The sequence below is a fragment of the Physcomitrium patens genome, chromosome 17 (assembly GCF_059467195.1).
Source record: "Physcomitrium patens ecotype Gransden chromosome 17, ASM5946719v1, whole genome shotgun sequence".
Lineage (NCBI taxonomy): Eukaryota > Viridiplantae > Streptophyta > Bryopsida > Funariales > Funariaceae > Physcomitrium > Physcomitrium patens.
The window spans coordinates 15,352,859-15,379,405 of NC_143426.1; the positions used below are offsets into that span (position 1 = coordinate 15,352,859).

General features: G+C 32.8%; 3 protein-coding genes across 8 annotated transcripts; 1 reads left to right on the plus strand and 2 right to left on the minus strand.

Annotated features, from left to right (window-relative positions):
* Positions 1 to 3,705: 3,705 nt before the first annotated feature.
* Positions 3,706 to 5,442, minus strand: LOC112294072 (uncharacterized). Of its 5 annotated transcripts, none has more exons than XM_073540449.2 (4): positions 5,322 to 5,442; positions 4,798 to 4,960; positions 4,355 to 4,460; positions 3,706 to 4,151 (listed from the first exon to the last, which is right to left on the minus strand). In XM_073540449.2, exons 2-4 carry the CDS (start codon positions 4,916 to 4,918, stop codon positions 4,073 to 4,075), a joined length of 306 nt encoding a protein of 101 aa, XP_073396550.1. In that variant the 5' UTR covers positions 4,919 to 4,960; positions 5,322 to 5,442; the 3' UTR covers positions 3,706 to 4,072. The 5 variants fall into 5 exon arrangements, with proteins under 5 accessions (XP_073396550.1, XP_024399976.1, XP_024399975.1 ...); XM_024544208.3 differs by lacking the exon at positions 5,322 to 5,442 and adding an exon at positions 5,182 to 5,291; XM_024544207.3 differs by lacking the exon at positions 5,322 to 5,442 and adding an exon at positions 5,178 to 5,291.
* Positions 5,443 to 9,237: 3,795 nt separating this feature from the next.
* Positions 9,238 to 13,228, plus strand: LOC112294834 (derlin-2). The gene is made up of 6 exons (XM_024545727.3): positions 9,238 to 10,123; positions 10,965 to 11,064; positions 11,432 to 11,643; positions 11,891 to 11,974; positions 12,162 to 12,215; positions 12,508 to 13,228. Exons 1-6 carry the CDS (start codon positions 10,025 to 10,027, stop codon positions 12,667 to 12,669), a joined length of 711 nt encoding a protein of 236 aa, XP_024401495.1. The 5' UTR covers positions 9,238 to 10,024; the 3' UTR covers positions 12,670 to 13,228.
* An 8,176-nt stretch (positions 13,229 to 21,404) lies between these two features.
* On the minus strand, positions 21,405 to 24,710 carry LOC112294606 (transcription factor bHLH62). Of its 2 annotated transcripts, XM_024545257.3 has the most exons (4): positions 23,359 to 24,710; positions 23,093 to 23,238; positions 22,501 to 22,863; positions 21,405 to 22,365 (listed from the first exon to the last, which is right to left on the minus strand). In XM_024545257.3, exons 1-4 carry the CDS (start codon positions 24,074 to 24,076, stop codon positions 21,955 to 21,957), a joined length of 1,638 nt encoding a protein of 545 aa, XP_024401025.1. In that variant the 5' UTR covers positions 24,077 to 24,710; the 3' UTR covers positions 21,405 to 21,954. The 2 variants fall into 2 exon arrangements, with proteins under 2 accessions (XP_024401025.1, XP_024401024.1); XM_024545256.3 differs by having other exon boundaries at positions 23,093 to 24,710.
* Between the last annotated feature and the right edge of the window lie 1,837 nt (positions 24,711 to 26,547).

Consider the following 26,547-nt stretch of genomic DNA (forward strand, 5'->3'; position numbering starts at 1 on the left):
TTGGATTAAGAAAAGAACTTTAGTATTTAGATTTAAAAAAAATACTTTTCTAGTCAAATGGTTTGTTTTATTTCAATGAAGATTTAATATAATACAAATAACTTCAAATTTTAGTATTTTAGACATAAATAGGTAAAAAACCTGATAAGTTAGAAAATTCTCTCCAGACTCAGCTTTAATTCAAAAAATATATATTGTTGTTTATCTAAAATCATTATTAGATGGTTGTATTTTTTATTGAATATTAATTAGCACATACCAATTCAAAAATATTTTATCTCGTATTAAAAATAGAAAATATAGTTGAAATTCACATTAAAAGAAATTTTGTCTCAGCTACTAATTCAATTTGAATTTCATATAACATAATTTTATTAGATATCATAAGGACTAAACTAAATCATGTAAATAAAAGAAATAGAGTAGTCATATGAAAAAAGGTTTACATTTACAATCAGTTCAAATAAAACTATGTAATCAATAACATGAATAAAAATCTTACCTTATACTTGATACTTGGTACTACATAATTTTTAAAATTATTGGTCTTAGTAGTTATTTATGCTACTTAAATTAATTTCTAGCAACTACTTATATTTTTGTTAGCAACTATTTATTTTCTAAATTTAATCTATTATAATAAAAAAACTACATGACTTCCAAATCTTATGAAAAATTAAACATCAATCAATCCTAGAATTATCTTTTAAAATAATTTTAACTCTAAAACTATTTAATCTAATTAAAAAAAACAAAATAATAAATTTTATACCATATATGAGAAATAATTTTTAAAATAAATTGTTAAAATATAAGAAATAGACTTGGTTCAAAAAAGAGTTAAAATAAGAAGAAAAGACTTGGTATAAAAAGAGTTAAAAGAAGAAGAATAAGAGTTAGTATGAAAATGATTAGAAAGATAGAATTTGGAGATAATTAGTATAAAAAGACAAGGTGAGTAGCCACCCATGTTTAGAAAAGATAAGGTAGTTACGGTAGTCTGAAATAAAATAGATTTACTAAGTCTAAATAGTAATAAAAGAAATTTATTATTTAAAATCTATAAATAGCCATAAAGTTATGTTGTATATATTATAATAATAGATTACAATTGAAATTCTATATACAACTTATTTTTAAGTCATAGAAAGACTCAATAAAAGATTTACAAAGAACTTTAAGTTTTTCAACTTTAGATTGAAGAATCTTTAGAGCCAAGGCCATGGACTTACAAAGTAAGTAGAAAATTACAAGACAAGGTTCATTAAGTGCAAGCTAAAGATCTATTTCAAGAAAAATGCATCAATAATCTACTTTGATTTTAGCAATTACTCACTTGGCAATAATAAAATGTTACAATACATGAATAGATACAAGGAAAAATGCATTGAAGAATTAGGACGTTCAAAAAAATCAACAATTGTACAAGAAAATTTATCTAATAAAAAATAATTATTCATTTTATTAAAAAATCTATAAGATGGTCATTATAGATGTTTTTATTATCCCGTTTAAAATCATTAGTAGGACATTTAGTAATTTCTATAAGACCAAAATCAAGAATAATAGATCTTATTATATATGAGTTATTTTTATATAGAAAAAATAGAAGTTTCCTAAATAGGCATATATACAAGTTTATAACTATCTATAATGCCAATAATATTAGAACCAAATTCTAATTATTCAGTTTATTTTAATACTTTATAGATTGGACAAAGTAATAATCTTAAATGTATTACAAGTTTAAATATAATTTGTTATTATTTCTAGACTAATCTCTGGTAAATACTATCTTAAAAAAAAATCATTAATTTCTACATAATTATATGATAAGTATTTACTTTTTATTAGAATGGATAGAAGATGTAGTTTTATGTTTATCAATATAACATGGTTTTGACATTATTATGTGATTAAAAATCTATGTTTGATGATTATTACCTTTTTGATTAAAACACTATTATAAAAAGTTTAAAATAATACTTGATGATTATTACCTTTTTGATTAAAACACTATTACAAAAAGTTTAAAATAATACTTTTTGTACTGTACATAACACTAAATTATAAGAAAAGGTACACTATGAAGAAAGTTACAATGTAATTGGATGTAATCGAAATACACAATACACTCTTGAAGTAGATGATAGAAACTTACTTAGAATAAATAGAGATATTCTTATCATCTAAACTCTTTTACTTGATAATATCTTAATAGTAAATTTTTTTTCTAAATTATGCAATTAATTAATTTTAAACTAGTTGTTTAAGAAAATTGAAATATTTTTTAAATATATAAAATAATTGTTTGTATTAAGGCCTATATATATACATATATTTTCTATTATTATTACTAATATTAATTAAAATTTAGAGTTATTAAGTGCCATAATATTAATATAAAAATATATATATTTATAAGATTAAAAAATAAAGACTAAAGATCATAGCTAAAATTTATCAGAAAAAAATCATTGTTAATAAAATTTTATACAAAGAAATTTCAAATCAAAGAACTTGAGTTATCTCTGAAAACAACTGCATTAACTCAAGTTCAAGTCACGCATGTTGTGACTTGAAGTGAGAATGTGGTCATCTCTGAAAACAACTGCTGATTCAAAGCATGAGGTGTTTCACATCCACGCTTGGACCATCAGCTTGTTACTCTTATTTTTCTCTTCAAAGTTTCACCTATGACTTCATAGCATATGTTAAGATCTTGCAAACCATAATTGTATGCCGCAAGATATTGAGACTTTCTGGCACTGATAAGGGTTTCACAATTTGCATGAACGCCATTCACAACGAACCTTAGACGGTGGTGACACCATGAACCAAATATATTGTGTCTGAAAGTTCCATAAAGTTAGCGAGTGATTTGTACGTTACTAGTTGCTGACCTTGCGTGAAGAGACGCAGGAGCTGCATTCTTCAGGGTCTTAATTCGCATTACCCACTATCTCTTTGGTATGCTTTCTATTTTTTAACCAGTGCATGATGAATATCCGTTCGACTCAGTTTTTGATATAGTGTATACAATAACTATTATTGCAACAAGAAGGAATCAATTTTCAAACAATTCACTAATCGTGTTTACTCTCAGAATGAGACACAATGTTGACTTCTGCAATCAATCATGGCATGGGAATAGAGTGCCTTAGCAAATATTCCAATTACTGTTAGCATGCAACATCTTCGAAGTGCTCACGTCGTAATTTTCTTTGTCAGCTTAACGGTGATAACTCTTACGTGATTGTGCATGAAGTCCATAAAATAACACATGATAGCATCCTGAAAACAAACCAAGGGAATCGCAGTAGGGAAAGTAATGCATTAGAAAATTATACATAACGAGATTGGGTTTGGATTTCGGATTGCTCATCTTGCTGGCAACGCACAGTCGAGGCAATACTAAAGCAATAACCTGGTCTTCTAACTCAAAAGCAAGATGAGAAATCAAATAGAACTTAACGGTTTGCTCCCGTTTAAGGTACATTACTGCGCTGTATAAAAGGAAGAGAAAATCGTTTCTTGCCTGCTGAAAAAAGTGATGGAAGAGGCGAAGACTTGAGGTTCAACCTTCGAACAGGGAGGAAAAAGAACACGACAGTATATCCACTCTCGCGTTGACGCACAATATGTTCAACGCTGAGACTGAGATAATTCGTGTCCATCTTTTTACGAAGTATGCATACATGAGTGTACAGTTTAAGAAACTTCTATATGGTCAATATGAGATGAAATGACAGAACTTGCACTCACATCTCTGTGTGAGTCTTGAATAAAACCCCCTAGTGTGGACATCCAGTTAGCTCAAAATTCGACCATTCCATTATAATCCTTTCTATCACAGTGCAATGAAACTAAGGTATAAATAATCAGGCAAAATATACAGTGTAACTAATGGTTAGAAGGATTGAGCATGCTCAATGCCCCAAATCCTACAATCCCCTCCATTTCCAGCCAACAACACCATCCAATTAACAATGAGTGCTACAGTCAACCTTAACATGACCCTAATCAACCGTATTCACAAGACAAGGATATAGTGGTGTAGCGGTCGAATCTCTCAGGTATGCAGATAATTGGCTGCCATCATGAGCTCCAACGTCATTTCAGGCTCAATGTGAAAGTCCGTCTTCTTTCCACTACATAATAACAACAAGTACATCAATTGAAATTTGTACATACATTTGCATTTGCCTGATATGTGAATCACGATAGACACAACAGCATTAGTACTACACCTAAAAAAAAACCAAGCAGGTGATGTTGATTAAGAACTGAAAGAAGCGTTTCCTACACAAGATGAGCTGACTGTAGGGCATGATGAAAAAGCAAAGATTCTCACTTGGAACATTGCAAAAACCAGTAGAAGTACTGGCACACTTTCTCCAGAATAGGAGTACTGATTTCCGGGAAATTCACTACTCCCAACTCTGTTTCCGAAAAATTTCCTGTCCAAGAACCCCCAACATCTTATTACTTAGGGGAAAACTGATTTTCGAAAGACGAGACTTCAGTGATACGAAAGTGACATAGTGGAGTAACAAAGCCACAACACATCACCGATAGGAAACGAGCACCGAGATGAGGATTATGAGTTAAGGTAACGACAAAATAGCATGGCATAACAAATTGCTTGATCAGAAACCTACACAATTGCAAGGAGAACCGAAAAACACGTAGGAATGGAAAGATCATGAAATTTGAAATGCGTACACACACACACACACACACAAACAAACAAAGGAAAAGCTGCAAAGTTTGGAAATGAGACACAGGAGCACAAACCAGCCGACGAAAGCATGTTCCTCAGCGTATTGGAGATAACAGCTGCCTTCCGGTCAATGATAAACTCAAAACCCTCTGCGCTCACCAGCTTCACAGTCTCATTCTTGCGCGGAAAAGCCATGTTTTCCTCTCTCCTTATTCAAATCCTCTGCTTCTCTTTGACCTAATCTCAGGAAAAAGTCCAGGAATCCCCAAATAAGAACCCCTGGATCAATCCCCAATCCTCACATCTCACACATCGCGATACAGATACTCACGAACCAATCCAGAAGCTAAGACCTAAAATTCTCCATTACACTCAGTCGCCGCCCCAGGAAAACAAGTCAAAAACGCATCAAACACAGGTAATTGCCAAAACATTATGAAGAACTTCACCACACCCACAGCAGCTCCAAGCTGCGCAAATCACCAGAGCCCACCAAACCGCAACGATATCCCGCAGAATCCCGAGAAACGCAACAAACCCCCGAAGCGCCAGCTACATGTGACGATACGACACGAAATGCAGCTTGAGCGTGTAATACCTCGATTGATAGCTCTCGCAATGGGGAGGGTTTTATTTTTTGGGCTCTTTTGAATGTGAAAATTTATTATTAATCTTCAGAATTTAATTTTACGATGAAATACGCGGTTGAATTTATTATGAGAGTCTTTGATGATAGAACATTGTGAAGAAAAGTGCAGCATCTTTATCATGTGGGTGAAATACAGAAGCAAATAAAAATTCAAAATTACAATATTCAAAGCTTAGTATATAAAGACGTCTTTCTGTACATAAATGAGTTTAAAGGTATTCAAAAATTGAGTCTTTCACCGTTTTCATTTGATTATATTATTTTTTGTAAACCACTGTTGCAATGTAGTGATTTTAGTAAAATCTTATAGTACAATTCTTAATAATCTTTTTTAAGAATACTAGAACATTAACAATTAATATCTTTTACACTGTTTCCACTTTTCATTTGTATTTTTGAATTCTTCTAACATAGTACTTTAATGATAAACTATAAAAGCTTCTGGTAAAGTTAATCCTACTTGTATCTGCAATAAATTCATTGGATTTGAAAATTAATTGAACAGGGTTTTGGAAATTTTGGAAATTAAAAATAGTTATATACTAATACAAAAATCATTTTATATTCATTGATTAAACATGTTTATTTTAAATAAGAAGTTTAATAGATAATAATTTGAAACTAAAGTTGAATTCATTAATTTAATTATTTAATTTAATTAATATTATTAATAAACTGTTTTTATTAATGTATAATTTTATAGCCTTTTTCTTTTTCTAAGGTTTACATAATTTTTTTGGAATAAAAATAGTTGCCTTTGAAGATCTACTAAATAAAATATAAATGTAAATGAAACGACATATTTGATTATTTAAAATCCAAATAAACTTATTTCATAAAAATCTTGACTTAAACTAAAATGTCTAGTTATGTTGCTTGTAAAAATTGTTATGCATTAAGGACTTTGTAATAGATATTTTTTGGTTGTTACAAATTTTATAGATTAGGTAGGTAAGACAAGATTACTAATATAAAGGTATAAGAAAAATTGGCATTCTTCCTCAAAATAAATCTTTTGAAATTTCAACCAATATAATTTACAAACATACTTGCAAATTTGATGACTATAAACAGATTTAAAGACCAATTCTTAGTAATGCATAGTTTTTTCTAATGCAATTATTAAAATTAATATATTTATGTTTCATTGTGTTAACTTTTGATAATTTGAATAAATATGAATTAAATACTCATCTTTCTTAAACCTTGTGCACAAAGCTAGCACATGTCCAAAAAAGAGTTGTTCAAATAATAACACTAGTGCTCTTAATAAGGAATCTTCAATAACAATACAATAGTATGCTTTTGTAAAATGACTTATAACAAGTTCAAAATGTCTTACTATGTAAATTTCACATTCTTCTACATAATTCTTAAGTCCCAAGCACTTTTGTCTTAAAAATCAAGTTCTAATTATATTTGTAAATGCACAGAATTAAATATCCTAAAAATATCCAAGACTAGATGCATGACCAAGCATGCCAATGGTCAAAAACAATTATTATTATAAAATATAACAACAATTTTTTAAACATTTTGTGCCACATTCACACATTGGGAGATGATATCCCCTTTAGACAAGGACGATGTTGTGCTAACATGTCTAAACTATTTATTATAAAATTAAAAATTGTTTGTTAAAAATATTAAATACCCATTTCTTAAATTTAATATTTGTAGAATATAACATTGATATTACAAAATTACTAATATTTGAAGCATTCAAAAATAATAATTGAAGTTAATATCAACAATATTATTAATTTTTTTATTTGATTTAATTTTATAAATGCATATTTTAGCAACTATCTATTAAACTATTATGATCTAATCTTAACTACTTAATTTTTTGGCTTACTTAAATCATGCACTTTTACAAGGTAAAAAATAAAAAAATATGTTTATAAATTTAAGAGTCAATCATTTTAAGCATAATTAAATCAATAGTTTGAAAAAATTATAAGTTATAACAAAAAATAAAATAACACTTAAGGTAAAAGGTGTCAACTATTCTATTTATGTTCAAAAGTTAAATATTTATGAAAAAGAAAGAAAGAGAGAAAAAAGAAGAATACATATACAAATTTAAATTTTTTTATTTTTTTACATGCTAGATTGTTATAAATTTTGAAAAGATTCACAAAAGAAAATAATGTAATATATATTAACAGATCATACCTCAAATATTAATTTTTGACAACAATTTTGGTCTTTCAAGTTAGTATGGCTTGAAGACAATAAAATAATTTCAATATACATCCATAAATATATGTGTGTGTATATATATATATATATATATATATATATATGAAATATCAATATGTATTTTACTAGTAATATATTAACTTGCAACAGCTTATTATATGAACATTTTTTAAAAAAAAATAGTGTTATTTTAACACATATTTTTATTCTTAGCAATTATTTTCTTTTAAGAAATCTAAAACTTACGAGCATGTCTAAATTAATAACTAAATAAATAACTTCATTTTTTATATTAATCCAAAAAAACTCTTTAAAATTAAAAATTATAAAAATAAAAAATGTAAATGAAATAAATTGAACGCCAATATCTCCAATCAAATCTGGTTTTACTTTAACAATTGGTTTGTCTTAACATTATTATATATTCTTGATAAAAATACTGGAATTTATTTGTTGTAGTGTGTAAAAGAATGTTATTTGATGCACAAAAATCTAAACATTAAACTTTGAAATAATTTACTTCTTTCTCTTTCTCTGTGTGTGTGTCTATATATATATATATATATATATATTTATTCACACACATAAAAAACAAGATGAGAATAATCACATAAAATAAAATTTATTAATTCAGAAACATAAAAGGATATTTTCAGATTTAACCATTTTGATACTTAATAGCATAACTATATATATATATATATATATATATATATCTATATATATATATCTATATATATATATATATATATCTATATATATATTTAACAATTAAAAATTAAATTTATATTCTTTTTTACAGATTTATACATATGTAATTAGTTTCCTAAAATTTATAGTAAGTAAAAACTCTAAATTTATTTTTAAAAACCAAATTTGCATGCTTAAGAATTAAAACATTAAAAATAATCAATTTAATCAAAAGTTAAAAAGAAAATAAACTTGCAAATATATAATTCTTGATTATATTTAATTATATTATGAGTTTCAATCGAATTAATAAAACTTCCTATGGTGTATAGTTTAAAATTCAATACAAAAAATAAATAAAATAAATAAAAATCCTCTAAAGTTCTTAATGAATAAAAGAAAACATAAAAAGAAGTTATTTGAATTTTAAAAAATGATATAATTAGATTACATGATCTAAAAATAAAACTATCTTGTCTTTTTAATTTAATGCTTTTCCTTGAAAGTTCCAGCAATTTTTTCTGATCAAGTTATTTAATGCTGTAATAGTGGAACAAAATATTATTATTAACTCAAGATATGTATGTCTTTACTAAGAATTATGTTGATGTAACTTAAAAGAATCATAAATTAGAACATATATATTTTTCAAATAAAAAATCATATACTTTGGAACTATATATATATATATATATATATATATGTTTATATATATATATTTATATATATATTAAATATAATAATAATAATAATTACGGTATGTAAGAAGAATTTATTCCAAACTCTGCTCCCAAGTTCTCAACCCGACCGCCGCTAGCCAAGTCACCTCGCCACTGGCTATTCTCCACGTGTATTGAGCAGAATCGTCCACGTCACATCTTTCCACGCGGATACATGGATGAATGTATTACGACTCGCAACAGAGAGATATATATTGCATCTATCCATCAGCGGAGCCTCAGCGAAATGGGTAGGGGCGGAAGCGAGAGCTCTGCGTCGGCGTCGTCGGTGTCGTCGTTTACACCCCATTTCGGGCTCGTCGATCCTGGTCTTCCGGGACGCATCGGAGGCAGCGGGGAGGGATTGTTCCCACGGCCACCAGCTCGCGTCGCTCCTAATCGCGGAACCCATCTTGCAGTTTCGCGGAATTTCGTCATTCTAGTGGTGTTGCTTCCGATGAGCAGTGCTCGATCGATTGCCATTTCGGTGAGGTTTCGTTGATCCGGGAGACGAGGTTGGTAAATTGATTGCTGGACTTCCATCGGGCAATAGTGGTTGCAATTCATGTGGAGAGAAATTCATTCTCCAGCGAGACTGGGTATATATGTTTGTGTTTATCACCTTTCTGATGGTTAGGGTTCGAGGGTTACGCGGATGAATTGATTCTAGGGGCTTCGGATTCATGGTGGTGGTCGTTTGGGCACATTAGCAGGTGTTAATAGTTTTAGAGGAATTAGGAACTTGGTGGCAGAGAGAATTGGCGGCATTGGCGTGGTCGAGGGATGGTTAGGATAACGGGAGGTTTGGCTGGAAATCGTTCCTGAGGCGGGGTGGGAGCAATTTGGGTGAGAGGGTGTGGTGTAGTGGTTTTTAAGTGTTAGAGCTATGGGGTTTCAGTGAGGGTAAGAGTTTATGCGGGTAAATAGAAGGTGAACCTGGAGGGGGTGGAGATCTGGAGAGGCGGAATTCGGGCTGGGGATCAAGAAGGCAAGTGTGAATATCAAAGCTAGGTTTGGCTCGCCGTTGAGGTGTTAAGGATGGCGCAACTGGTGGAGGACTGGTACAAGCAAATGCCCATCATCACGCGCACTTATCTCACTTTGTCTGTGCTTACCACTGCTGGATGTGCTCTTGAGGTATTTCTCCTTTCCATTCCTTTACGTAGTTGTGTGTTTCGAGGGTTGAAGTCTACACTGTTTGTATTGGGTCTCTGCCACAGTTATGGTTCTTTGTTCATGTTCACTCATGCAGGATGTGTGCCAGTTATGTCTCAGATCTTGTGTGTTTCTCCATGTCTATGTGAGTTCTTCTATGTTGGACAAGTGGTGCAGTCCTCTTGCATTGCCCGTTTTGTGGACCGTTTTTGTCTAAAAGCATATTATGACCAGGATCCCCTTAGCTCACGCTTGCTTGTGAAGTATTGATCGAATAAATTACTACACAGAATTAGTGATATCGTCTAGTAGAGGAATTTAGAAAATGTGGTTAATTACGGTAAAGGCATGTGCCGCTGTTATCGCCGCTATTCTGTGCCGCCCGTCGTACAAGCAGAACGTAATGTTTCGTTGTTTCATTGAATTAATTCTAGAAGCCACTTTTCGACCCTGCTTAGGTCTCTCTGTAAGCTCCGACCAGTCGAGTCTTATTTTGCTTGTGTGGTGAAGGATTTGTTCCACTTCGCGCAATCATACGGAATTTCGGCTATTTTTTCGAGCATTGTTATTAAGTGTTTTGATGTTTAAGTCGTCGTCATAACACTTTTGGCCTTATTCTATGGCGTCGTAGTTGAACTGTGTATTTTTTTATATTTAATGTCTTTAGTGTATGTTGTTCACCCTGTGGCTAATTTATCGTATTTTCCACGTTCTTATACTCTAATTTTTTTCGTTTGATCTTTATTAAATAGCTTTGTACGGCGTTGCGGATTGCGAAGGGATGTTAGTAATCTAACGATTATTGTCTGGATTGTGCCTGCAGGTGATTTCACCATTTGACGTGTACTTAAATTCTAAATTGATCATACACAACTATGAAGTTTGGAGACTCATTACCAATTTCTTTTACTTTGGCAAACTCGGTAATTATCTGCATCCAGATGCTCATGCAGTTCTTTGTGGTTAATCCTTCATTCACATAAGGCTTCTAAAATGCCGCATCACACTACGAAAGTGCCGGCTCATCCTAGAGCTCCGTGTCAGATTGGGACTAATGTTATCTTTTCGTGTCCGAGTCCCAAGGCCTGATCTACCTGGAAATGACACTTTTGCCACAAACACTATGGACCCAGCAAAGTCTCTATTCATTTTGCATCAAAACCTTTTACGACCTGTGTAATTAGGATTCTGGGCTTCAAGAATTTGGGACTGGGGACGTGGTGTGATGTGTCTATGCCCTTCCGTGCACTAATTGCTGCTTCTGATGGGAATGAGTTGGTATAATTGCAGATTTGGATTTCCTCTTTCATATGTTCTTTTTGGCAAGGTACTGCAAACTGTTGGAAGATACATCGTTTCGTGGCCGCACAGCAGACTTCTTCTTTATGCTCCTATTTGGTGGAACTATACTCACCATCATTGTCGTAGGTGGTGGCCTGTTAATGTTTGCGGCTCCATTTGCGGATATACTCTTCCTTAGCAACTCCCTTACTTTCATGATGGTGCGTGTTCTCAACCTACAAGTTTCTATTTTGAATTTTATCTTTGGTTTATTTTTTAAAATTCCCTTTCCGCAGAACACCTTGCAGCATAGTTGTCTTGGGGGTAGTATTAAACTAAATTGGCTTTCTATCGAATAAGTGAATGAACTTCGATTGCCTTGATTAGAACGTTTTAAAATGTTAATTGTCCTGTTAAACCTGGTTGATATCATACTTATCCTGTTCATGATATGGCTGGACTCGGCAGGTGTATGTATGGAGTAAGCGCAACCCTCATGTACAAATGAGTTTTCTTGGTCTCTTCAGCTTCACAGCTCCTTACCTACCTTGGGTAAGCTATGTTTTTGTGCTTGTAGAGATTATTAATTAGCGTCTGTTGTTTTTTAATGGTAAGTGTTGAAAATAAAGGAAGGCAAAATGGAGCGAAATTGGATATGAGAACTCGGAACAAATTCAATTACTATTTCGTTTGTAGTTCATTGTCTGATTATAGTTGATGGTTACGATGGAATCTGCAGGTTCTTTTGGGCTTTTCGGTTATGGTTGGAAGCAGTCCATGGGTAGACCTTTTGGTACGTTCACATACCATCATCGGTTCTATAATTTCTTACCTAGTTTTGCTGGTTGAGTATGTTAATATCTCATAGTACATGGTATGCACCTAAAAATCTAGACAGTCAGGCCAAAAGGAAGTGTTTGCATCTTAAAGATTATTTATGTTCACTATGTCACCATTTACCTTAACCACCCAGTCGACTCTTCTTATTTGCTTGTTTGTGTCTATACTTCCCGTAACAAACAGAAGACCACGGCATAGATTTGAATAACCTAGTAATACTCTGAGATCTGTTTTGGTTATTTCAGGGAATGGCTGCAGGGCATGCGTATTACTTTTTGGAGGATGTGTACCCTTTGATGACCGGGCGTCGTATTTTGAAGACCCCCGGCATCATAAAAGCGCTCTTCCCTGAAGACACAGTTTTGGTAGCAAGGCCAGCCCCAGCAGGAGCACCTCACAGGGACTAGATTTGACATCATCCTTTCGTCAAGGATCATTCTTTGTCACATTTCCAATCCTTGCACACTAATGGAGCTAACTAAGAGTTCCAATGATGGCCTTTGTTTTTCCAATCAAAAGTGCCGACCCTGTTTTTGCCTCCTATAGTTACTCTCTCTTTATCCACGTGGATGAAAGAATCCATCCTTGGCCAGGTTCGACGACCCAGTAGTGACAAGCACCACCTTCAAATGTATGCACGGGATAATTTGCCTGTAAATTACTATTCTCGCCTTTGACAGGGTGTGTATCTCTACACTGGAGCTTTGCATGAATTGGAATATCTTATTACTTAACACAGAACCTCCATTTGTGATGAGACTATGTTCCTTAGAAGTAGGGGATACCAAGAAGTAAAGGATAATAGCATGAAACCTTTGTTGAGCGTTTCTGTTATGTTTTGACTGTGGGCGCCCAGTTTATAGGACGTTTGTTGGAAGTTCATTAGGGGCTTTAATGTATGGTCCATCCGTTGTAATTGCAACAGATTTTCACAAATTTAATATATAATAAGTTACCTTCGAAGACTATCTCTGAGTATAATAGTTGATAATGTAGTAAGTAATATAATCAGTGTAAGTAATTTCTTATTTAATCTGACCCTCTGATTTAGAATTTTGTGGAATAACTACATGAGACATAGTTGGTTTCGTAAAGAAACCATTTCTGGAGAAATATCTTCATACGGCCGTGATAGCATAGGTGCCCAGCTGGTACTTGGCACTGGATTAGCAGAAAATGCTAATGGTTCATAGTAACAGAACATTTTAATAAACCCTTAACCCTGTGTAATTGCTTAAAATTGATTTTGTTATATTTAAAAAAAAATCCAACCTTAGTACTCTTCCTACCAATCTATTAGGGATTTCCAACAATTGGTTGCCCATCACTAACCTATTCACAAAATCTGAAGATATGCACAGACGATTGATAAATGAAGTAAAAAGGTTAGAATACAAGTTGGAGACCCGTTTTGTAAAATTGTGTTTATATATGTTAAACAATGTAGTGAAAAGGTAAGATTGATACCTGGTTTGCAAAATTATATTTATGTAAGTTGAATAATGTAGCATAGTATATATGTACAGAATTATACAATTGTGTACACATAGACTCAGGTTTACTTGTGATATTGGTTAAAAAAATTACATACTGAGTTTTTATTTCTTAAATTCATCATATCAAAAACAATAACCACATTTTAAGGTGTTTGTGACTCTAAAATGTCATCAGAAATAAGTTCTATTAAAATGATGAAAGCTAATTGCATATCTTCATAATTAGAAGTTATTTTTTTAGTATATTAATGAATTACTTATCATTCTTATAATATGAATTATGATTCTTATTTTATTTTATTTTTAAAAAGAATTATCACAAGAGTTCAACTAATTTAGAGCTAATTCGATGTTATAGGTATTAATTCAATTATTTAAAATAAAATATAAATAATAGTTACAAAATTAAAAATTATTGTTCATTAGAAAATCTTTTATATTGATTGCAACAAAGATCTAAAACATCTAAAAAATAGACATATTTAAAAGACAAAGCATGAAAGGTGAACAAGTTCTAATTAGGTTTTTTACATGCATCATATTTTTTATAATTTTTTTTCAAAATGCACATTTTATACAAAAATAAGTAAATAAATTTAAATTTAAATTTAAAATAAAAAAATATTTTCTTACATAAATTCTAATCTCTAATTTTTTTAAAATACGAATTAATGTGTTTTGGTACAGATAATTTAATCATGGTAATAATTGTATTACTTTTCTAACATAGGTCTTTAAATTTTATTAATTTTAGAAGATAAATTATTATTGTCATTGATTGAAATGCTAGGAATTGAATTTGATTAAAAAACTTACAAGACTAGTTTAGTATTAAGATTGTTACATCGATACTATCATAACAGTGATAATAATAATAATAATATTAATAACAAAATATTATTTTAAAATCTAATCCTTAATTTTAATTAAATCTAATGATTTTGTGGCTTCCAAGTCTTATTGTATTTTGGAGATGCCATTTAGAAGTCTTTTTAGTTTTTTAATATATAAAAATTATGTTTTTATTCTTTAATTTTCTTTGCATAAAAATATACATTTTTTAATGTTCAGATTTCAAATCATGATTTAGCTAATATAATTTTTTTAAAAAGTAAAATAACATTTATACTTATAAATATGATATTAAACCTGGTCACATCTACAAGTATCTTCTATTCTACATTATGGTTTAATAGATTACAAATAAAGCTAAATTGTTTATTAAACTTGCCACAAATAAAATAAAATAAAATAAATAATCACTAACTTAGTTAAATCATTTTAAAATTTATGTAGTAGAATCTTGTACAAATGATTATTTTATAGTTATTTAAATCATAAAAATTTCTATTTAATAATATGTATGCATTCTTCTTCTACAAGTAAATATACATAAAAAACTAAAAACATATATTTTATACTTTGATTGATGTATTTATATACATGTTTTTTAAATTATTGGATTGCATGTTGAATAATGGAGTTTAAAGTACTAAAAAATAACTTTTGCTGATAATTGTTACAAGTTGTAATTAAATTGTACAAAAATAACATGTGTGTTATAATAAAATTTATTAACGTATTACACAATTCAAAGAAGATATATATATATATATATATATATATATATATAAAATTATTTAGTTTTTTCAAATATGATTTTAAAAATTAATTAATTTATTTATTTTGATGTAATTATTTGTAATTGTGTGTAGTTTAGTCTTTTGTAAAATACATGGTTATAATTTTTTTTATTTAGCAACTATCAAAAAAATAAATTAATTGAAAAATAAAATAAAACAAAATAAACTACAAACAAAAATAAAATTAAGTGTATAAGATTCATTTATTTTATATTTAAATATCTATGCATATTAATTATTTTTAATCCAAATATATATAACTATAAGTAAATAAGTAAATTAATAAATTAGTATTTTTAAATACAGGTGATAATAATAGATTTTATTAAATTAAGTTTATGTATTTAGTAAATTTAATTTTAAAATAATACAATATATATAGAATAAATGAGATTCTTAATTTTTTTTTAAATATTTTATTGATTTGGTTGTTTAATTAATTAAATTTAAAATTTATATGTATATATTATATATGTTTTTTACTTATTATATTTTTAAATATTATTTAAGTTGATCTTTATAAGTTTTGTACCAAAATATTTGGCTTTACAATTGTAATTGAAATTTCTAATATATACAGAATTATGGATTTTCTAATATATATATATATATATATTATAAATATATATATTATAAATATGGACTCTAAATTGATTAATAATTAATTAATTCAATATAATTTCTAGCATCTACTATTAGTATAAATAACATGTAAGTGCTTTAAATAAACATAAAAAATAATAGGAATCTACTTTATATAAATAAAGAATATGTATGAACATATTTTTAAAGTTGTATATACATTCAATTTAATTTATAAAATGATTCACTTTAAAATCTCTATTAGTTAGTTAATTTAATAAAAAATAAAAATTATTGATTAAAATTAGTGAATTTTTTATCATAGAGTAATTAAATTTTAAAATTTTAAAATTTTGAATTTAGTATTAAAAATGGAACATGGATAACTTAAATATTAGTAATGTGAAAATAAAAAAAATTATCATTATTTTTGTACATTATATTTTGTTACATATTCATGTATATATTATAAAATTTAAAATAAATAATTATTTAATAAATTTTAGTGATTATTTTGCAAAATTAAAAACTAAAATTTTGTCTTTCGAATAAATTAATAAGGTCACTCATTTTATAAATCTTAAATACTTAAGCTGAAAAGGATAGAGATGATTTAGAATTTGTTTTCCATCACAAATTTTACCACATAAAGTTATACCCACCATTTTATTTACCCTATTCTTACTTAACTTGTTGCGTATATATATATATATATATATATATTTCTTTTTCCTTTTAAAAAGTAAAGAATATGAAAAGATAATTGAGAAAAATAAATCAGTTTTTTATATTTGAAAATCTAAAATCTTACAAAAGATCATTATTTCTTTGTTTATTCAAATATGAAAATGATGAAATAATGCTTTCTTTGGCACTCCAACACTCATTTGCTCTTATTCCCTCCAAATGGTATGTTTCTTTTGACTTTTTAAACAACAAATGATACTCTAATGAAATTAAAGCCCAAAAGGTCATGTAAATTAAAGCCCATGGCCCAAACCCCCTTCATGGCCACATGTGTATCTATAATAGAACAAAGCATGTTGCTTGTTTGGTAAAAGGCACAAGGTTGGACTTTGATTAATTCCTTCTTTTCCTTCAAAAATCAAGTATACTAAAATTAAAATAAAAAAGATATTCATTTTTATTAAATTTTTTTGAAGTGCCTCAAAGAAAATGAAAAATAAACAAGTTTTTTGCTTATTTCAAGAACAATTTATACATTAATTTAATTTATTACCTTAAACAGAATTAAGTTTAAAAACTACCAAAAAAACACTTAGAATTTATAAAGGCCAACAAAGATTATGCACTTAATATCAAAATTGCAACACATTACATTGATACTAGAGGTTTTTATTAAAAGTATTTATGTTGCAACATCTGCATTAATCTACAATTTAATAAAATTTACTTATGAAATCTTTCATGGTATACAAGAATAATCTTCCTTGGCACTTGTGAACATCTTGTCTAATACTTATTGTATACTAAATTTACTCCTTGAAATCCAAAAATGACTTAAAAAAAAAAAAAAAAGAAAAAAAAAAGACACTTATTTAGTAGGTGATCTAAGATTGATAAAATATAGAGCTTTTTTTGAAAAAACTACATGAATAAAAATAAAAATTTCAATATTATTATAAATAGATTAGATTTGTTAATTTTTTATGTTTGCCTCTCTTTACTCCCATTTTTTTACTTTATAACTTAGATTACTAATTAATTATAAAAGATAATGAATATTTGTTATATACTTAATGGCACATGATAGCTTAGATAAAAATTAAATTATAAATAAGAGATATTAACCACCTATATTAAGAAATTATATATATTTTTTAATATTTAAAATAATTTATCTTTAATTAATGCATAAAAAAATAAAGTAATAAAAATAAAATATAATACTTAGAGATGATTGGACTAATTAAAAAGATATTTGATGCAAAATATATAATAAACCAGTATTATTAATAATTTATACCTATTAACAAATAATGTGTTTTATTCTAATTGAATAGCCACATAACTTTACATCTTATTACATAAAATTACAAAGATTAAAAATTCTATAAGAATTCATTAATTTTAAAATCATATTAAATTTTTCAAGTTGTTTGTAATGATTTTATTTCCCCTTCTAAAGCATCTAGTAGACAAGATTAATAAAAGAAATAAAAAATGTTATGTTTAAAGAAGATATAATATCATAACTTGAAGACCATATTTGATCATAAAAATAATAAAAGTAGCACAAAATTAGATGAGGGTTGTACCTTTGTATTTTTTTTTATCAAGTACTTACTTTTGTTAATAGAATCACATTTAGGCAATAGGATTTTATAAGTTTATGTAAAAACATATATCAATTGGTTTTTAGAATAATAAAGTATAACAAATAAATAGTTCAATAATAGATAAAATCTATGGAGTATAATTTATATTATTCTACTTCTAAATCAAAGTTGAATGATAGTATACTCTAAAATATTACAAAAAAAGTTGAAGAATAATCTTCAAATTTTACTAATATATATTCATATAAGGTTTAAATAATACATAAATTTCTTAGACTTTTTACAATTTCAAAACTAAATTAAATATTTTAAGCTAACTTTTATTAAAACTTATTAGGTATTTCTTCTAAATTATGTATGTAGTTTTCAAATTTGATCATATTTTTATCAACATGGTGACAAATAAAGTAATGGTTCTTTTTAATTTAAATTTTATACATATATTTATGTGTATATATATATATATATATATATATATATATATATTTATATTCACACACAACAAAATATATATTTTATATATTTTTTGGTATAAAATAGCTTCTTCAAAGCTATAAAAACATATTTAGTGATTATTTACAAAGCTTTTATAGATAAGAAAATAAAATCTAATATTAGAAGTTAAATCTCATGGCACTTAGTTAAACAAAGCCTCTCCAATAAAAACTTAAATTTGAACTATATATATATATATATATATATATATACATACATACATACATTAAACACTCACTTATATCTATCATACTGAATTACAAGATTATAAAATAATGCAATCTTAAAACATCAAGACATTTTTTAAAAATAAATAAATTTAAATTTAAAATAAAATTTATATCATAGGATTTGTTACGGCATGGCTAGACTACGGTGGTGATGGTCGAGCAAGGGAGGCAGGAAGGGAGCGATGATATGAGTGTATGTGTGTGTGTGTATGGGAGGGAGGCTGTTGCTGCTGCAGCTGTGAGAGGTTTAGATCTCGTAGTCCAGGCTACGAGGTGGATATGAGGGGATCACAGCGCACGCTCCGCCTCTGCTAGCTGGCTGTTGCTGCAGCTGCTGCGGCGATGGGGAGTCCGAATGTTAGTTACAAACATCGGAATCATACAACATGTAGACCTGTGGAGGCTGCGGATGTGTGCTAATTGTGCAATAATACTAGTATTTTATTGTGAACAGCCCTGATTGTAAGGAATCGCGATCTACCTTGAAAAAGCCGCAACTAAGTACAATCTGTGCAGGCGGAGATAAACTATTATCTGAGCAGCACAGGTTTAAGCCGCTTGAGCTATGTTGGAGATTGTGCTTTGGCGAGGGATTAGAATATTGGGTTCTACTTCCATGGAGAGAAGTTGTTAAGCGTCTAGTCACTCTGATAAATCCAGAGTACTATATTCAGGTGCAGATTCTGATTATGTATATATATATATATATATATATATATATCTTTAAACACACACACACACACACAGTTTCGAATTTTTTTCTGTTGAGAGCAAGCTTGCTTCTTCAGACTTTTGCTGAGTTACCATGGCTTCAGTCCCTCTGGGGTCTATATGCGGTTCTTAAAAGTTTAAACCAGCTCAAGTATTTAGAACTCAAGTGTCGCCGTTAGATTGCAAAGTAACGGCTCAAATGCCTCATCCGACGGTGCCTCTCGCTATGCATGGTGAAGGCCATAGAGGTAAACATAGGAAGCTGATTAATTTCATGAACCGCTCTCACAAGAGCCACCCAGTTAATGAGCAAGGGTCTCTAAAGAGAAATACCTCCTGCGCATTCAGTCTTGGTTTGCGCAGCCACCATCACTTTCTAAAATGTATATTTATCAACAGCCGAATGTTACCTCGTGGCCTCTTTCAGAATAGAAACACTAAAAAACGGAGCGGCTATTCCTAGAAGCAGCATTTGAAGTACTAGTACCTCGATAACTGTGTCTCATAGAATGAAGCACTGAATGGCTCGTTTTTTGATCTGATAAATTGGGAATAATTCCTTTCAGAAATTGATTTGTAGATTCTGCCAGATTGGTTCAAGTGCTGATGCCTCAAGGCAAGCCACATTAAGGATTATTGGTAGCCCTCTTTGCTAATTCCTATGCTGGCCAATCTCCACTCGAATCTACCTAAATTAAGTTTCATGAAGATTCCAGAAGACGCTCATCGGGGTCTATCAAGTGCACTGGTTTAGTTTTCTTAGTAAAAAGGTCACTTTTTCGGAGAAAATTGTGTCGTCTTATGGTAATAAAGATAGGGATCATAAGCTGCTAATGTCTTAACACTGTATTATTTGAGCAGACATTGGAGTTGTTTTGTATATAAGTTATTACTTACTGTTTGTGTATCAAGGATCTAGAGGATCATATAATTCCACTTAAAAGAATATTCAAGTTCTATTTAATTACACTTTTGTTCCTAAACCCTAATATTTTTCTAGCTATTAAAGTTTTAACCCATCTGCAAAGATCAATCAGCACTAAGATTTGGTTGATTTTAATTCTTGTCTCATTTTCCATGACATGTTTCTTAATCTTGTTATTCTTACTTCCATCAACTTTCTCGGACACCTAGTTTCTATCCATCAAGTTGCTTTTGCTCGCCTGCTTATAGTAAATGTTTACTTCAATGCGGCTCGTCCTTGCAGAGATGCTCTACTTTCATCCCAACCCACATTTCCGAAAGACCGACTGTAGAGTGACGCTTCCTTGCTCATCGAAGGGCCCTCGTCGATCGAAACAATTAGTCTCATCAAAGATTTCTACCGTGATTAATTTGAAACTTGGTTTGCATTGAAGTTTCGCTTCTGGGGAATCTCGCTGCGACTTGAGACCACAGATCGGTACCCCCGAGTAGACGAGGGCTTCATATCTTCATCGGTAAGCGCGATCATCAATGACATTGACATGCGTCTTTTTCTCTAACAGATTGAATTATATTAAATTAATCAGAATTCAATGGATTTGTACATCACATCTATTTAGTCGCACGCCAAGTCAAACTACCTGAAGACTATCCTGAGGGGCAAGGCGTCCAATTTCTAGACAGGTTTCAAACTGTTCATGTACCTCAAAGAGTTCATGTACCTCAAAGGATTCACAAACACAATCAGTGACAGAGGCGTGTGCAAATAAGTGCATGTTGATATTAACATGCTTTAAGGAGAGAAAAAAAAGTAGGTTATAATATTGTGAATGCCCTCGGCCGAATAGGAATTAGGAGTTTTTTAGAAGAGGCTGTTGTTTATATTCACACTCCGGCAACAAGCTTGGTATATGCCCTAAAAAGATCGAGATCAATGCCATAGAGATGGTAATTGTTTGTACAAGGCTCCGGAGAAGACTCATCCGTTACTGGAGGAGGCTCGAGTCACACATGAGCGGGTATCTAGGTTAAAACGGAACCTAATCGACTACACAAAAGCCAGAGCCCTGGAAATTCTGCGGCAACGAAAAAATAGTTGCGTGGTCTTGAAAGGCTGTCATCCATATGATCGATTATGATGTTCAGCAGAGCATCATCGCTTTGAACATTTGTGCAACCAGCTAGTAATTTTTGTACACGACTCTTCAAAATTGTTATCTGCAGCCCAGATCTTGGTTCAGACACAGCGTCGGAAATTTTTGCCATCTATTAAACTCCACCTCCATGCGACCCACAGGGAGTTTAGTATGATCAGAGGTGGCCAGATTGTTGATACAGCTGTCCCATGTGCACATTGACGCTTTGAGGCGAGCCATCCCATCCAGAAGACTGCGAGACGAGATTGTTGTCGAAAGAGCGCACCATACTCTGCATCTCGGCAAGCCTACCTATAGGAGGGTTGGTGGTGTGGTGCGAACTGATATCGAAGCAATTGCCCAAGTTCGCTTGCAAGTGATCAAAGCCGCAGTAAACGTTTAGGAGCAGCTCCGACTGCTGCTGAAGATGGTGCGACCCAAATGCCGCAGCGTTGATTGACGAGTCTGAGCTGCCGTGAATGCTAGACAACTGCGACTGGATGATATCCTCGTTGCTGAGGCGGCTTTCAAGCGTCAAGCGGCCTGAATGAGTCGGGTTTACTGACGCCACTTTCATGGAAAGACTCTGTAAAAAAGATAACAAAGTGTACGATACAACTCAATACTAGACTACAATTCATCACTAGCGATAACAAGAAGGGTGCCTAAGACATGAATGGAATAGCATTAGCAGTGCGTTGAAAATGGGTAAGAGACATACTTCAACTTGTCGTTGGAGGGATTGAACATAGTTGATGATCTCGTCAAGCATGACTGCCTTGCCGGTGACTTTGCGGCAGCCGGGTACGAGGTCCTGCAGGTACTTCATCCGCTCGCTAATCTTCTCGCGGCGCACCCGCTCAGCCAGGCTGTGGCTGTCGGTGGCTTGACCCCTGCGAGCACGCACATGGATATAATCCTGCTTGGAGAACTCCTTGGCCTTCTGGTTGTTTTCCTTCTGTGGGACTTTAGGACTTCCGGCCGACTCGGATGATATTTCACTAGATGATCGCTCCCCCTTGCAATCTGACTTCGTGTCCTCACCTTTGCACCGCTTGGCTTTGGAGTTCTCTACGTCTCCAACCTAAATCGCCAAAATATAACATGCGTATATCAGAAACAAATCCTTAGAAGAAAGCATCTTATAATCACCCCCTGGAAAACCTAGTGTGATTATACTGAGATGCACGGATAACACAAGCATTTTGCCGCTTTAACTTAGTGCGATGTATAAGATTTAATCCCAAAAGATTCAGTTTAACAGAATCCTTGCTTGATGAGACACCAACTAGAAACCTAGGGGAGTCGGTTACCTTGGGGTCGGGAGACGCAAGATCATTGTCAATAGTCGATGGCTTCTTCCGTTTGTTGCGAGAAGCGGGTTCATCCTGGGGAGGTGTAGACCGAGCAGGTGAGATTGTGTCCGGCGAGATCTCGCCCTGGCTACCTGGTTGCAGCTCTGCGCAGGAAGAAATGTTGGTGTTCTCGTGAAACGCCGCTGCTTCGACCTTGATATTTGAAATTGCATCCACAGTTACTTTAGATGCTCCCTCAACGGCTTCCAACACCGACTGCTTACCTGGAATGGTATCTATCGCAATGCATTTCGATTCCTCCCTAACGTCTCCTGGTACCGACTTGGTTGTTGCGGCGACGAAACCAGCAGCTGGTCTTTGCAGCATTTCTGGGACGTATTCTCCAGTTCTTGTGCCGAAGGTTGAAAATTTTGCAGCGCGCTCCACAAACGCAGAGTCCGAAGTGATCTGCGCCAAGTTGTCGACTTCCGACGGTACTCCATGCAACGCCAGACCACCTCTGAAAGGGTCCACGGTAATGCCCCCAGTTTCCATCGAGCTCCATAAGCTTGGCCTCTGTGCGCCCAAATTCCTCCCCGGCTTGCCAATCACATCCCTCATTCTGACTTCCTCCATGATGCCACGGCTCGCACTTAGCCCCCTTGACGAAGGCGGCAAAGTGCTGGAAAACCTGCTATGACTAGGGTTGGGTCTGTCGTTGCTTAGGGTGGATCGTTGGATTTCCGGCACGCCGTAACCGAAATTGGAGTTAGACGTGATTGGCATCTCCTGTATGGGGTGCCATGAAGGGTACTGCAAAGCGCTTGCAGTGGATGGTCCGGAGTAAGGGTATATGCCGCAGGCTGAATGCTCGACGATCTTCTCCAGGTTTGAGGAAAGCTCATTGGAATCCGAAGAAGGGTGCAAAATGGGGACCGCGCCACTCATGTTGCTGTACAAGTTCATAAACGCTTGATCCGGCGCGGGTGCCATAATTGCCATGGTAATCAAACCTTATAAAAGTTGACAATTCCCTTGTAACAGAACTCATACGAAGCGCACAGAACTGCAGCCAGAAATTTGTACCTAGCGTTTCTTCTAGCGTTTCTTCTAGCGTTTCTTTTGAGTAAAACACGCACGAAATTCAACTATCAAACACGCTTCCGTTCAATGCAGTGTTGACGCTTAGATTACTAGCCACCCTAAACAGATACTTGAGACGGGGAGAATTTAAATGTAAGGGGCAATCACCTTACATCTCACAGCTCCCGAACCTACTAAAGCTTTGCTTTAACCACAATCTCAGCAAGATTCAAAATCGAACTCGGGGTTTCTGCAAACCCCTACTTGCAGCCAACCACACCTGTTTACTGAATTTCTGGATCGCCTTCCGAGCCGTTCCGAACGCACTCTCACTCTCTCAACATTTACTCCTCTCCACTACACCTCTCTGCGCCCATGCCAGATTATTTCAGTACACAGGCGAGACTTGAACCTTCATTGGGCAGTGACGCTACCACATTCCGAAGTGAGAGACTGAGCCGCTTACATAAAAAAGAGAAACTAGCTGCTGCTGCTGACACCGCTACTGATACCGTTGCGACACACGCAGGGCAGTGAGATGTTGAAGTGCACAGAGCAGTAGAGCGCAAGATGGGAAGGATAGTAGTATATTATACTAGAGCTCTGTGAACTGCTTCCAACTGGTAGACTATCGGCTACTAGGCCACAGCAAGTAGGCCGCAGCAGCTAGTAGGCAAATTGTTATGTGGATCAGGCGTCAGCGATTGCTAGGATCATCATCCTGCCGAGCTCATCCGCAGGCCTAGCTGCATACATACATACAGCGCTGTGACCGCATCCAACATTATTATATTTCTTCTTGCGGCAGTCATTGCGAGTCCGCATTGAATGCCACCCATGATTTAAGCCCTTTTTACCTGACCGCCTGTCGAGAAGGAGCCACACCCGCATCTGATTCCTCTGCGCACCCAGCCAGCCCCCCTCGTAACCTCGCTCTAATCAGCATGTGATTAGGGCCTAATCGCACATCTAGCTCTCTTTCTAATCAACTCATCTAGTTAGCAAGTTCCAGTCAAAGATGCGAGTGGGACCCATCAACACCCTTACAATGTCAGACTGTGCGTTCTTCGCGACTGTCCCCCGACGGGCGCTGCTGCGAATGGCCCCCCTCGGGTCCACACCCACGACGCCGCTCTCTGGCAAGGTCCATATTCACACCTGCGCCCCTCATCACGGGTACGGTTATAGGCTCTCATGATTGGGAAGCCGTGATTTGGGGGCACAGGTCAGACTTTAGAAAAGAAAAAAAAAGAAAAACAAAAACAATAACATTTGGATCATTAAATAAATAACGATAACAATTTAAATCTATTAATCTACTGGAAACTATGGTTCGTTTTATTGAACCGGTTCCTTCCCTGCAGTGTCAGATTTTCTAAAGAAAATGTCTTAAAAAAACTACAAATACAAATAAAAAAACTTTTGTTGGGGTTGCAATGTAAAATTGTAAGTAGACTAGAAAAGTAAAATGATGATACCAGTTCACAAATAACATTGTGATTCTTAAGTTTTGTGTGCGTAATAGTAACCTAAAATATAAATAAACAAATCAATCAAACGGTTGTAAATAGAGTGGATTTTATTAATCGTGCAAAATATAGTAAAGAAACAAAGAAAAACTCAACAATGCTCACATTATGCATTCTCAAATTGAAAAGATTTTATTTGTATTTACATGTATCATCTACAAGGGTACTTGCTTTGTTGATGCCATATGTGGAACAAACATCTGAGTGCCCCCATGCATCGTTATTACATGAATTAAACACATATAAATGCATACAATCAAAATAAAATGATACTTAAAATAAGAAAAAAGGGGGGGGGGAGAAGAAGGGAAAGAAAACAATCATTTTTAATAAAATTAAAACTCAAGTAAAATCCATATCCAATATGCCAATCATTTGAAAAATATTTACACGAATAAGGAGTCTGCAATATGTGCGTATGTGCACGAGTTGACAACCATTCATCCGTTCATAAAACGGAAAAGAGACATAGTGAATGAATGAGTTCGTTGATTGAGGAGTAGGTGAAAAGGGGCGGCTGGGTGCGAAAAGAAAGCGGGCAGGGTAAATCATGTGGGCAAGGGAGGGGTAAATAAGTCGGCACAGTATCAGGCCCGAGATGCTTGTGGAGGGGGGGCGAGGAAGGCATGGAGGGATGCTTTTCTTTTCAAGGCAGGGTGGGATTGGGGGGGGGTATTCCCACGCAAGCCCCATGTCCATTCACGATCCTTCCTCCGCAAGACCATGCGTTGTCCATGGCCATGGGTCATGATCCCAGTCTAACCTCCTCATTACTCATCACTCTTTACTGAATTGCTTCCATTCATCCACAAATAAAAAGAGAGAAAAAAGAAAAGAAAAAACAAGCTTTTTCTCATGACA

What these genes read in the sequence shown, in the direction of transcription:
- LOC112294606 (XM_024545256.3), bottom strand. Translation starts at nt 24,076, where the DNA reads ATGGCAATTATGGCACCCGCGCCGGATCAAGCGTTTATGAACTTGTAC. An exon ending in TTGCGTCTCCCGACCCCAAG is followed by an intron (nt 22,864 to 23,092) that starts GTAACCGACTCC and finishes TTGGCGATTTAG; the next exon opens with GTTGGAGACGTAGAGAACTC. An exon ending in CCCTCCAACGACAAGTTGAA is followed by an intron (nt 22,366 to 22,500) that starts GTATGTCTCTTA and finishes TCTTTTTTACAG; the next exon opens with AGTCTTTCCATGAAAGTGGC.
- LOC112294072 (XM_073540449.2), bottom strand. Translation starts at nt 4,918, where the DNA reads ATGGCTTTTCCGCGCAAGAATGAGACTGTGAAGCTGGTGAGCGCAGAG. An exon ending in GAACATGCTTTCGTCGGCTG is followed by an intron (nt 4,461 to 4,797) that starts GTTTGTGCTCCT and finishes GTTCTTGGACAG; the next exon opens with GAAATTTTTCGGAAACAGAG. An exon ending in TGGTTTTTGCAATGTTCCAA is followed by an intron (nt 4,152 to 4,354) that starts GTGAGAATCTTT and finishes GTTATTATGTAG; the next exon opens with TGGAAAGAAGACGGACTTTC.
- LOC112294834 (XM_024545727.3), top strand. Translation starts at nt 10,025, where the DNA reads ATGGCGCAACTGGTGGAGGACTGGTACAAGCAAATGCCCATCATCACG. An exon ending in ACTCCCTTACTTTCATGATG is followed by an intron (nt 11,644 to 11,890) that starts GTGCGTGTTCTC and finishes TGGACTCGGCAG; the next exon opens with GTGTATGTATGGAGTAAGCG. An exon ending in GTCCATGGGTAGACCTTTTG is followed by an intron (nt 12,216 to 12,507) that starts GTACGTTCACAT and finishes TGGTTATTTCAG; the next exon opens with GGAATGGCTGCAGGGCATGC.